A 13,063-nucleotide genomic window follows, 5' to 3' on the forward strand; every position below is an offset into this window, starting at 1 on the left:
TTATATACCAGTTGTACATATTAAAGATAAATGTGAGCACCAAGCCTACACATGAGAAAATATGATATCTTTACAATGTCATTTACAATACTTTTAATTCTGTTAACATCGCCATTTGCCATATTTTAAAAATGTAACCTTTATTCATAATTTACTCTCCTCTAGTGATAAATAGCTTTGTGCAGACTGTAATTTCGCTAGCCCAAATGAAAACACATTGGGAAAATCTTAAATTACCACCAAATTCCACTAACATCTAGAGACTGTATGCTACTCCAGTACAAATCTTACTGACATAAACATTCGATGACAGAAGACAAAAATGTGATTGTAAGGGTGGCATAAACATTTTGGGTGTTTATTAGGGAAAGATCGTAATTTGTTAACTTATTGAAATAATTTCTTTAGACAGAAAAAAAATCCATTTTCCATTCTCTTAGGAGAGTTTAGAATATTCACAGAGATAGCAACCTAATATTTCTTCAAATGCTGCGTTTTGGATTGATTAAAATGCTTATATATTATTAAAGGATATTAAAATTTCAAAGTTTCTAAAGGCATTTTTTTCCAGTGATAGAGATCAAAAGCAAAACACTGAGTTAGAGTTACAAATATACACTCATAGATATGGGAATAATATATTTTGTTCCATCAACATGTCTACTTTACATTATTCAGCACAAAGCTTTGTGAAATAAGAATCATGGGAATATAAGAATATAAAGGAAAAAGGTACAAATAACAGCTTCATAAACTGAGAAATGTACATAAATAAATCATGTATATGTGGGAAGTTTGCTTAGCTGGCAAGAAACAAAATATGGAAAATCTGCTTGTTAAACAATAACTACAGAGTGTGCTTTTATGATATTTTTCACCACAGTAATTCATATTAGAGATAGAAGCAGTTGCATGTTAAATAAAATCATTGAGCATTGTTCCCTCGCATTGCAAAGAGCTGACTTATGATGTTTTTAGATGCCTCCCATTAGAAAGTAAATATTCCTTCAATGCTATGCATTTCACAAAATCTAATAAAGACGAACTGTAAATAAAGTCACAGGGAGATTTCAGACAGTTTTATTAGGAGATTGTTGAAAAGAAAAAAGAAAATTAAATACAATAACAGTAAACATGGTTCTCACATTGAAACCAGACTCAAAGAACTAGGCTACCATAGAAAAATTTCCAATTTTTGCATTATGATGTAAAAACAGATTTTTTTGTACAGATTTTGTACAACAAAATTCGTAATAACCTTTTATCATTTTTAGAAAACTTTAAATATATAGATAAAAATAGACAATTTTCATAGGTCCTACATGAAGGTGAGTATGTTCTGTTCCAAGGGCTTGCATAGAGCGCAAATGTGGTTATAATATAGAACTAGACATTAATATTTCTAGGATTACAAAAGCATGGAAACCATAAAATGGGCACAATTTTACTTGTTTATACCAAAACAAATTTCAAACCAACCTATATAACTAAAAAAAAAAAAAAAAAAAAAAAGGTGGGGGTAAACTTAAGTTACAGACTTAAAATAACATTTCATGAATTGTAATATTTACAACAGTGTTAGTAAGATTCTCTCTTAACATATAGTCGATAGCTCTTTTCTTTAATCCTTGCTATTTTTTTATATCAAACCCAATCCTAAAGCATTCTCAAAGGTCTTGAAAGTATGTATTTTAAAACTACTTAACCTACTTACCAGGTGACTCTATGCAAGGAGCAGAGCAATGGTGCTACTACATATGTAAGTTGTAGGCTTTTTAAAAAAAAAAAAATCGTTAAAAAATGTATGATTCAAAAGCTTGCCACAAGTCCCTCCAATTGTAAGTGTTGTAATCCTTTAAAGACTGCATACAGAGAAAAGCAAGAAATAGATACAACTAGGATTAGAATCTTCTGCGCTCAAACAAGAGATGGTTAATGGAAGAACTATGCTTAGAAACCCAAGTTTCTACAAAGCATTAACTAACAGTATTTTAAATAAAAATATTACTCCCTTTAAAGCAAGCTAAAATAGGAACTGTATATATAACCTTTATATTGTATTAAAAAAAATGGACTTCGCTGTTTTGTAGTGAGCTACACAAAAGAAGTATGTTCCAGTATTACAAGAAAGACCTACAAACTATTGAAGCTTACTGCCAGAGTATGTATAATATTTTTCTCTTAACCAAATAATTAATCCAAATCCAAACTACTTGAACATTTTAAGCTAGTTTCCTTGGATATTTAAGATTTTGCCATTTATGGTAATAAATAATGTTACAACCATAAATTTTAATGTGACAGCAAAATCATAAAATGAATCATAACTGTACTGATTCATAGTGTCAGCCTTTAAAGATGTAACTGCAGGTATGGAAAAGCAAAGAGAAGGTAACTTTAGCATATAATACGCACTGTTTGCAGCTTTACTTCCAGTTATCTGCACAAAGTGGAAACATATACTGTAACTCTCCAAAGACAGTGAAAATAACACGTAAGCACCCTTCCCTCTGACTAGGGTGGGAAGCACAACACATTTTAACTTTATCACTCAGCGCTACATGGTATTGGACTGATACATCAAGGGTTTGTCAGGTTTTGTTTTTTCTCAGCAACATTAACATAATATGACGTTAACATATAAAAATATTTCTGGTGCTTCAATTTACTGTTCAGCCACAATCCATTCTCAATAGTGCAGCTTGGGGCACTAACTAGGGTTCAATATACAAATAAAAATGGCTGACACAGAGTTCTGATGTCACCAGATGCTTAAGATCTCATTCATTAATACTGTGACTCCAGACAGATATTTACATGCCTGCATGCGTTAAAACCAGAAAGGTGTCTTTCTGACCAACAGGGTGACAAAACATATTTTCTAAAATTTTCATTTTTCTAAACTCTAGTATACTACTGCATACATACATACCTTCCTTGTATGTTTTATGTTTATATACTGTACATGTGACCAACAGTTTGAATAAGAAGCATCATTATTATTTTCAATTCTATATACCACTACCAGTCAGGAATGAAAACATGTTGCATTTGTGTTTCCTTTCTTTAAAAGAAAAAAAGACCTTCAGTGAAACCTTTTGGCTTATATTCAATACTTCCTTCCAGATACTCAAAATGTTATTTCACTGGGTTGTTGTCAATATCCACTTATTGGCCTTTTGGGAAGTATGTGAAAAAACATCTTCAGGAGAAACCCCACAATTAGAGAGTTTAAAATAGAATGTAACAGAATATTACTCTTTATTGTATTGACTTTTAAGGAATCCTCTATGCCTCCTATAAGTTCATTTCCAAGTGTTCTTGCTGGTTTCTGGAGGACATAATTCTGTAAGTCTGGGTGACCACTGCTACAGGAGTCTCTTGATGTGCTCAGATACAGAATATTCAGAAGAAGAAAATGGTTCATTCCATTAAAAAAACAAAGCTAGGTCTTATACAGACCTGCCTTTAGCTCTGTATACAAGTGTCCAGCAGCAAAGTTGCAGATACTCATTGTAAGAAGTTTGATACTTGTACATTTACAAACATTCTCAGGTCTCTGGTATAACCATAGGTGAAAATCAGTGGAGGAATTTTTTTTGTAGAATACTTAAACTTTTAAAGAACATTAATACACAAAATTGAGGCAGTTCCCTTAAAAGGACTTTTATTTTTTTCCAAACTTTTCAACGATGAATGTCTGACTGCAAAGTTCTTTACTATAACATGGATTTCTTCAACAGGAAAGATTCAGTACATGACAGTAGTTTTCAAATACAGTCTTCCATCTAAAAGCAAACAATAAAAATAATTAATGAGATGACATTTTGGCAACAAATGTGAATATAAAAACTACATAGCCTGATATCAAATTTGTGGATTTTAGTCTCTCTTCACTTGATTAGGAAGTAACATTTTTCACATAGTCTCAAAGTTAACTTCATAATTACATTGAGTTAATGTGATTGAAATGAACACAACATTTCTAGTTCTCATAAATATATATTTGCTATTTTGTTATCAGTTCCAGAGCACTCAAAAAATAGATAAGAGTATGTGTTGTGTGTGTTTTATTGATATGCAAAGCTAATTGCTTCTGTTGAATGACAATTATTTTCTTCAGGCTTGCAGAACTAAATTTTCTCCTGATGCAGTCAGGTGTATCTTCATCACAAAGATCAAGTTCCAGTCTTTCTCCTTAGCACTGTTGTTAAATATACCATATAAAGTAACTATTTTCTATATTTGTTGCTATTTATATGAAAGCCACCCATGTAATTTCATCACTATCAATAAACTATTACCTTTCACCCTTGACTGGAGAGTAACTGAACAATTAAATGTTAAGATCAAAATGTATTGCTTAACTTTCACCAATTGGGTAACAGAGTTATGTGAAAAAAGAAAAAAGGAAATAAAATATTGGACATATTCATAAATGCATTTGAATGAATGAGATAGGAAATCAAAAATCCAGAGAGAAAACAAAACTAAACATAAGCCTATTTTTCAGATGTCACACTCTCCAAACTGTCCACTTGTGGTTTGGTATAAACTTTAAATATATCTGTATAGAATATGCCTGCATTTCAAGTTTTAAAACCTATTGTAGAAGTAACCAAAGAAGTAGACCGCTGATATTTATACCAAAATTGTCTAATTCTTAGTCATTAATTAATTGATCTGTACTTCTCCCTCTTTTTAATGGTCTCATTATTTCTCTCGTATATTCAATTATGTTAAGAATATCATTCTCATTCTTAGTGTTGTTGTTTTCTTAATAGACGATGTTTCCTAGTATCAGAGAGAGAGAGATAGAGAGAGAGGAAAGAGACATCCTCAATTTGCCCCAAATTCAAATTCTATTTGTGAGGCTCTTCACAAAACCTGTGGACAAGTAATTTGCTCAAAATTAACATTTCAGTGCTCAAGATGGGTTTTTAAAATTTTTGTACATGAAAGAAAAAAAAAGAAGTCTTGAAAAATAATTTTATAATTGTCTATGATGTTTATAGCATATTAGGTAGAACAAATCTAATAATGAAGAGTGGGTATATAAAAATAATTCGTTAACCAGAGATCTAGAAGTATGGAACAGACTGATTAAACTCAGAGGAAAGGCAGGGGTGGGAGATCAACTAAAGAATTTGTATGTATATATGCATAACCCAGGGACACAGACAATAGTGTGGTGAAGGCCTGGGGAGGCAAGAGGCAGGTGTAGGGTGGAGGGGTCAAGAGGGGAAAAAAGGAGATATCTGTAATACATTCAACAATAAGGATACATTTTAAAAAAATAATAAAATATAAAAGATTCCCTAGCCATAATAACCATCTACAAGATGCTACATAATTTGGTATTAATCTCCCTCTCTAATCTTATCTATTACCACTCTCCTCTTACTCAGTGACTCTCCTTCATAGTGTATGGCACACCAACCTCTGTATTGCAAAGGAATATTCAGGCCTGCTTTTCTTCTTAGAAGCCTCCTCCTTCCCCACTTATTTTTCTTCTCCTTTCTATCAAAATTATCTAAATAGAACTCTCCTATTCATTCTCTAATGCAAGCACTCCAAGAATTAACACCATTGCACTTGTCTCTACTACAAGATGTGACACACAAAATAAGCAGCCATATCTTTTCCCCCATTAGAATAATAATGAGAATGCTTTAGCATTCTTTCTTCAAAAATTTACTGCAGCCCTTGCTGGTGTGGCTCAGTTGGTTGGAGTGCAGTTATGTATACTAAGAGGTGGTGGCTTTGATTTCCAGTCAGGGCACATAACCAAGGTTTCAGGTCCAATCCCTGATTGCGGAGCCTGCAGGAGGCGACTGATCAATGTTTCTCTCTCTCCCTTCCTCTCTCTATGATTCAATTAATAAATAAATTTTTAAAGTTTTAGTGCAGTATTAAATGCTAATTTTTTGGAAAATATATTCATTAATATGCTTATGTAATAAAAAATAATTATCTGTAGCATACTAGAAATTTTAAAGTTTATCTGAATCTGTTTTAAATAAAACTAAATTTATTTTAAAATATAACAATAATAATTAATGTGTAAGCATATTTATCATACATCTTATATGAAATAAATTTATAGCTATTATATAAATTATATGTGTGTGTTCAGTATCTGATTTACAATAATTCTACTTTTAATAAGGCTCCCTTTACATTTTTTTACTAAGGCGTGTTCTTAACAGATGAAGTAATGCATCAAGCATTTGAAGATTCCAGTTATAAAACAAATCCCAACTGCTACAATTAAGGCATTTATATGATTAAATAATACTTAGACATCAGAGATTATCTGCCTTACACTTAACTGGAAGCAGAAATAGATGAGGCATGGACAGACCCTACAAGAGTGATTCTCTCTTCCTTTGTCTACAAAACCTAACTTTTAAAGCAATTCTACTTTATAATTTTGTCATCTTTATTGAAACATACTTATGCATAATTCAAAATAATTAAGAAAAAAGTTATAGCTAATTTTATATTATTCCAGATAAGTTATAGTATTGGTCCTGTAGCCTTCAGCAAATAACCACATATGGCTGTACCCACAGAGCTAAAAACAGGCCTCTCAGTTACGAAAACTATCTCAGTCTTTGGATAACAAACCACCTGAGTAAAAATTAAATGGAAAGTTAAATGGAAGGATATAGAGGCCATGATTCAAACTTTGCCGTGATTTTACATTATATAATAATGTTTTCAATACTTTTGCCTTCCCTGACTATTCAAACAGCAAGAAAAATTGTAAGGCCACAGAGAAGCCTAGGAAAAACAAGCGACTGTGTGGAGTTCTTCAGAATCCCAGGAGTGCTTCCATGGCTAAGACTTTAGTGTTGTTCACATCTTGAAACTCAGAGGACTTATTCATATGCTTTGTTTTAAGGGCTGCTCTTTGTGCATTAAACTTACTTTCTGACTAGACAATCCCACACCTACGCACTATTTTCTATATATATATACACACACACACCCCGTATTTTTCGGACCATAAGACGCTCCGGATCATAAGACGCACCAGTTTTTAGAGAAGGGAAATGAAGAAAAAAAGATTCTGAAACAAATAGTGTCCTAAAATATTTTATGTGCATTAAAACCCAACATCACAGTCATAAACACATGTAATCAACCCTGTAAAGTAAACAGCAGCATTTAGAACCATTTTAGAGCCGGGCAAGCACACAGAGACCACACACAGCAGGGCAAGTAAAAAAACTTTTTTTTTAAAGTATATGTGTAGGCTATATTTGGACCATAAGACGCAGGGACTTTTCCCCCCCACTTCTGGGGGGAAAAAAGTGCGTCTTATGGTCCGAAAAATACGGGGTGTGTGTGTGTGTGTGTGTGTGTGTGTGTGTGTGTGTGTATATATATATATATATATATATATATATATATATATATATATATATAATTTCTGCATGCATTGGCCACAGAAAAATATTTTTTCCTATTTGTTCCTGATGCTGACTCAGGTTTACCAATTATTCATTGATATCTCAATTGGATGCTAATTTTTCTTTAAGATCAAGTAAATTGGCAATAAAGACAATGATGATTATTATCCAGATAGCTCCTAATTTCTGAGTGCCTACTGTGTTCAGGGCACTTTATAGATATCGAGTCTAAACTGAACAAAATAGGTATCCCTTACTGTCTTTTATAAATAGCCATGAAGGCTCAAAAGGGTTAAATATTTTGAGCATTTTAGCAGGACTAGCAAATGGAAGTGAAGTGATTTGTTATTTATGTGAATCCAAATTTCATGTCCATTCTACTATATCACTTTTATCCCATAAGCAATTGGGCTCTCACTGGAAGAGACTCTATGTCTCCGACTTGCAGAGATGGGGGGCTGGCTCTTTTCCATCTAGGACCATCAGTGTCACTGCCTCTCTAGTTCTGTTTCTCATGGTCCTCCCAGAGACAGGGGCTTTCTTTCAGTGCGCAGAGTCTCAAATGAACAACTTGAAACCAGAACCAGAATTTTTATAGTTCGGTTTTAGAGAAAATATTTTCCTTCAACACAATGATTGTTTTCTTTTGTACGGGAGGCTAATATGGCAGAAAGGCCAAGCTCTACTTCGTGCATGGGAGTACTTAATTAAAGTCTGTTCTAATTAAAAGCATTTGGGAGTAGGGATTGAGTAAAACTTTTCAAATTACAAATTCCTAATAGTTCCAGAGTTCATTGCACTTTGATGCTTTCAGCTATAATTTGATGTATATGAAAGTATCTAGATCACTGAATGGTTTATTGTAGGTGTGAATTTTGTACGTTGTTTATTGTTATTATGAAGCTTAGATCTATAGATGAGTTGAAGAAAAACATTTTAAATTCCTTGTAAAAATAGATCTCATCCTATATAATTGAGGTAATATGCAAATTAACCCTCACACCCTCATAAGAAGGCTGCCTATCACCAGGCCAGCAGCGGGATTAGTGAGGGGCAACCAAATGACTGAACAGCAGGCTGCATGGGATGACCAGGCCAGCAGGGAGTTAGTGAAGGATGATCAAACAAATGGACAGCAGGCTGCATGCGGCGACCAGGGGTTAGTGAGGGACAACCAACCTACTAAACAAGCAGTTGTATGAAGTGACCAGGCTGGCAGGGGGGTGCAGCTGAGGGTAACCAAGATGGCAGGGGGGTGCAGCTGGGGGTAACCAGGATGGCAGGGGGTCAGTTTAGAACATTTAGGCTGGCAGGGGGCAGTGAAGGGTGACTAGGCCAGCAGGTGGGTCAGTTGGGGGCAACTAGACTGGCAGGGGGGCAGTTAGGGGTGACCAAGCCAGAAGAGGGGGCCAGTTGTGGGCAACCTGGCCAGCAGTGGGGGGCAGTTAGGAGCAACCAGGTTGGTAGGGGGAGGCAGTTAGGGGTGAACAGGCCGGCACACAAAGGCAGTGAGGGGTAATCAGGTTGGCAGGGGGTGGGGCATTAGGGGTGACCAGGAAGGCAGGCAAGTGAACAAATAGAAGCCAGCAGTCCAGGATTGTGAGAGGGATGTCTGACTGCTGGTTTAGGCCCAATACCTAAGATCGGGCTTAAACAGGAAGTCAGATATCCCTCAAGTGGTCCAGGATTGCAGAGGGTGCAGGCTGGACCAAGGGAACACCCCTCCTCCCATGCACCAATTTTGTGCAATGGGCCTTCAGTATTTTAATATTAAAGTTGAAACCAAATCAGACTATTAAGTATGTAGATTCTATATGTTGTTTATTTGCTGTGGCTAAAATAGGTGAAATGTGGAATGAATCACATAATTTCCAGTTGTGTTTTATTTTATATTTGAGTATTAAGTCTATTGTTTTGAGTTAATGTATTTGAAGGTATTATTATATATGTTTATTATAATGTCTAACATACACACATATAAAGTTTAGCTTTTATTTCATGTATAAAACTAGAGTATTGCATAGCTTTATCATTTACTTTAAAAACTAATAACAGTAACAGTTATACCACACAACAAGATTTTATATTAGAAGGTGGCAAACATACTAGAAAATTTCAAATTACTTAGTTGAGTGATACCAGAAATACAATTATTTCACTGTGTAAGAAATATGTGAAATAATTAACAAGGAACTATACTAGTAAAAAGTATCACACAACTTGCAATAGACATATATTCCAGTTTTGAATACAACAACCCTGCAAACAACCATAAGGTTCTCGTAAGTGTTTTCTCCACAAAGGGCTTAATAAATTACATTTCCTGTTAGAAAGTAGCTTTATTTAAAAAGGCATCTACTTGTTCAAAATGTATATGTAGACCATTAGAACCTAATGAAGTTTTCTGCTTTCACAAAACAGAACATTTATGTGCATAATGTTTCCCTACACCAGAACTAAGGAAAATACTAATGTAAACAGGGCAAACATAAAAGATCATATATCTATAAAGTTTATTATTGACTTAAAATTAGGTTAATATGAAATATAGTAGCTTTGAGCCTCTCTCAACATAATGTCTTAATCATGGGAAATCAAAACAAGTGGGGGAAACAAATGTTAATGATTCATGTGATATTTGATAAGACAACGAAAGGAAGTAAAAATAAAAGCAAACAAACAGGAACAGATGGAAAGAATCTTTGTCAAGTCATAACCCCTCTTCTAAAACACCCAAAAGAAGAAGTTAATTAAAGAAAATATTGTTTCTTGCTTTTTTATAATTTTATATTTAGAGTAAGAACATTCTGCTACTGCTAAAGCAATGGAGCAGAGACACAAAGTAAGAGACACTAAGTCTACACTTAGAATGAGATATTTTTGAAGAAAGATTGATGTTCAGCATAGGCACTTTTTAAAGATGATACTAAATAAATAGAATTTCCTCTCATGAAATGCAGATAATAATATCAATAATATAAGTGATTTTCTGTGAGTCATATTCAAGAGTGTGTAAAATAAAATTAAACAGTAAAAACTGAAAAGCTGCAACATATTTTGAATTTTATATAATTTAGGGTTATAGCTGCAGAACCCTGAGGCTCACAGAGTGGACAAGAACCCAGACCTTTTGAATGGTTTCTCCATAAGCACATGATGCTATTCTAGAGAGTGGGTACAGAATGTGTGTAAGAGAACACAAGGGTGTTCTCTCTGTGCATTCTAAATATACTATTGTAGTACAAGCAGTAGGTAAAGGGTTACCTAATGGATCAATATGATCCAGCTCACTTGAAATCAGAGGAGATAATATCATGTTTATTTACAAGAATAGTAAAATTAAAGCCTTAAGTATGGCTAATATAAAATACTAGAGGCCCCATGCACAAATTTGTGCATGGGTGGGGTTAGGCAGACCCACCATGACTGGGGCTTATTGGGGCTGGGTCAGCCAGAGGGAGGGGCTGCAGGAGGTTGGCAGATGAGCCCTGCCCCTGATCGAGGTGGGGGGGCCGATTGGGGCCACAGTGCTAGTAAAATCAAGCAATTGTTCTGGTTGTTCCAGCGTCCTGGTCTCTTGGCTTTTATAGAGAGAGATAAACAAGAACCTCTTATATAATACATATGTTTCAGTTCTCTTCAGGGAGCAACACAGTCTAGTTTAAAACATGTTCTGAGAACAGATAATCATCTAAAAATTATAGTATACATATTAAAAGGTAACTATGTTTTTAGACAAAAAATGAAAATGAAACCATGCCCTTTCCGTGTAAGGGACTTTGTGTCAAGCTCTTGGTAAACACAGGAATCAAGGAGAGACATGCACTTTGACAACTGAACAATTTGAGGCAAGTGGAACTAGACTTCAGGTATTATAGGGCTTCAACAAATTGCCATTGTGCAAGCTTATCTAATCACAACATTCTATATGGAAAAATAATAAACAGAAAGATTAGTAAGGAAAGCTGAACTAAAGAAGGTGATGAGTAGGCATTTCAACATCTACACGTGGCTATGGTTAATCATACTTGGCTTGGAGTTATTTAGTCAACTCCAACTCAACACAAAACACTTTTCTCAAATAGCTAGATCAGTTTACACTATCTCAGTTCCTCTAAGAAATAACATTCATGTTAGTATCTTAACAAAAGAGACATTTTTCTTGGATTTTAGGCTCAACTGTGATATTAACGCTCTCTATGGACAAAGAGGAATTTACTAGTAAAGGCTAAAATAATCCTGCTTTACTGGAACTCAACAATCTTCTCCAATTAGAGTAAAAATCTGGACCCTATAGTTCTATGAACGAATTGTTCTTAAGACCATACCTCCATGACCACACCAAGCAAAATTGATTTCAGAAGTCATCAAGAAAGTGGAAGCTACACTGACATGCTCCAAGGACCAAACTGGGATTACAACTAAACTATAGAAAAACCATCCTGAATAATCAATTGAAGACTAGCTAGATAGAACCTTGATATCCAAGGACAAAAAGTGTAGACCACATGGAGACTAGTAGGAAGTGCAGAGGCACAAAAGGGCTGCCCAGACTCCCATAGACAGCAGCTGAAGTTTGGGAGAAATATCTTAGCTGTAGGGAGTTTCCATTGAGAACTCTGGGGTATAAACCCCAAGCTGGGCTCCCCAGACCAGAGCACCAGAAATTAGAAAGGTGCCTATATAACATCTGGCTGTGAAAAGCAGCAGGGTTGTTGTCTGTCAGGGAAAGACAGCTGGAAATGCAGGCACCCTCTTAAAGGGCCAACACAAAATTTCATGTGCAGCCACTCACTTTGGGTCCCAGAAGAGGGAGGGCAGAGTGGACTGGAGGTATGTGAGCAGAAGACAGGATTGGAGGCTCTGGAGCAGAGCTTGGGAGGCAGACACCACAGTTTCCTGTGCTGAGACATTCCCTCATATGGTAGAGGACATCTATCTGTGGCAGACCATTACTATCCAGACACCTTTTGCCTGGGGGGAAGCAATTGCCCCACCTTATTGGAAAACCCCTTTCCCCACCCTGTGAAATTTCTAAGGTCCATTAAGAGACTGAGAATAACAATCAACCAGCATTTGCCCCACCCTATTGGAAAACCTCTCAACCCATCCTATGGTCTGTAGCCTGAGGTTAATCAAGACTGAATAACAAGCAGACTAGAGGTAAAGCAAGGTCTCTGGAGGCTTTGATTCTTTGCCTGATTTAATGCAGGGCAAGAGGCTAGAAAGCAGACCTTGCATGTCATCACTGCATCATCCTGCTTTTTCAGTGATAGAGTAGCCTTGTCAGGTTTTAATTTTAAGTCTAAGAGACTGTTCCCAATACAGAGGGTAGAGTCCCCAGATCTGGCTGGCGATCAAGGCCACCTGTGGGGTGACTGGCAGGTGGGGTAACCGAGGGTCCCTGCTGGCACCCACTTTGGCTGGCAGCCTGGCACCATCCACTCACCAGCCCTGGCCCCTGCCACCATTGCCAGTCACATCCTTCTGCAGGGCAACTGGGGGGGGGGGGTCTGAGGGCCTTACTGATACCCACCTTGGCTGGAGGCCTGATGCCCCCTGATGGCCAGCCCCTCCCCCTGATTGCCACTGCTGGTCACCTCCCTGGTAGTCAGTGTGCATCATAGCAACTGGTCATTCTGCCA

General features: G+C 35.9%; 1 protein-coding gene across 1 annotated transcript in view; it reads right to left on the reverse strand.

The window, feature by feature from the left end:
• Positions 1-1,064: 1,064 nt before the first annotated feature.
• Positions 1,065-13,063, reverse strand: part of DACH1 (dachshund family transcription factor 1) — a 425,048-nt gene continuing 413,049 nt past the window's right edge. Inside the window, exon 11 of the mRNA XM_036456831.2 lies at positions 1,065-3,788. Coding sequence (XP_036312724.1) covers positions 3,751-3,788 — 38 coding nt within the window. The 3' untranslated portion in view covers positions 1,065-3,750. The remainder of the gene's footprint in view (positions 3,789-13,063) is intronic.

Source organism: Pipistrellus kuhlii, unplaced genomic scaffold (genome assembly GCF_014108245.1).
Source record: "Pipistrellus kuhlii isolate mPipKuh1 unplaced genomic scaffold, mPipKuh1.p scaffold_m20_p_3, whole genome shotgun sequence".
NCBI classification, from domain to species: domain Eukaryota; kingdom Metazoa; phylum Chordata; class Mammalia; order Chiroptera; family Vespertilionidae; genus Pipistrellus; species Pipistrellus kuhlii.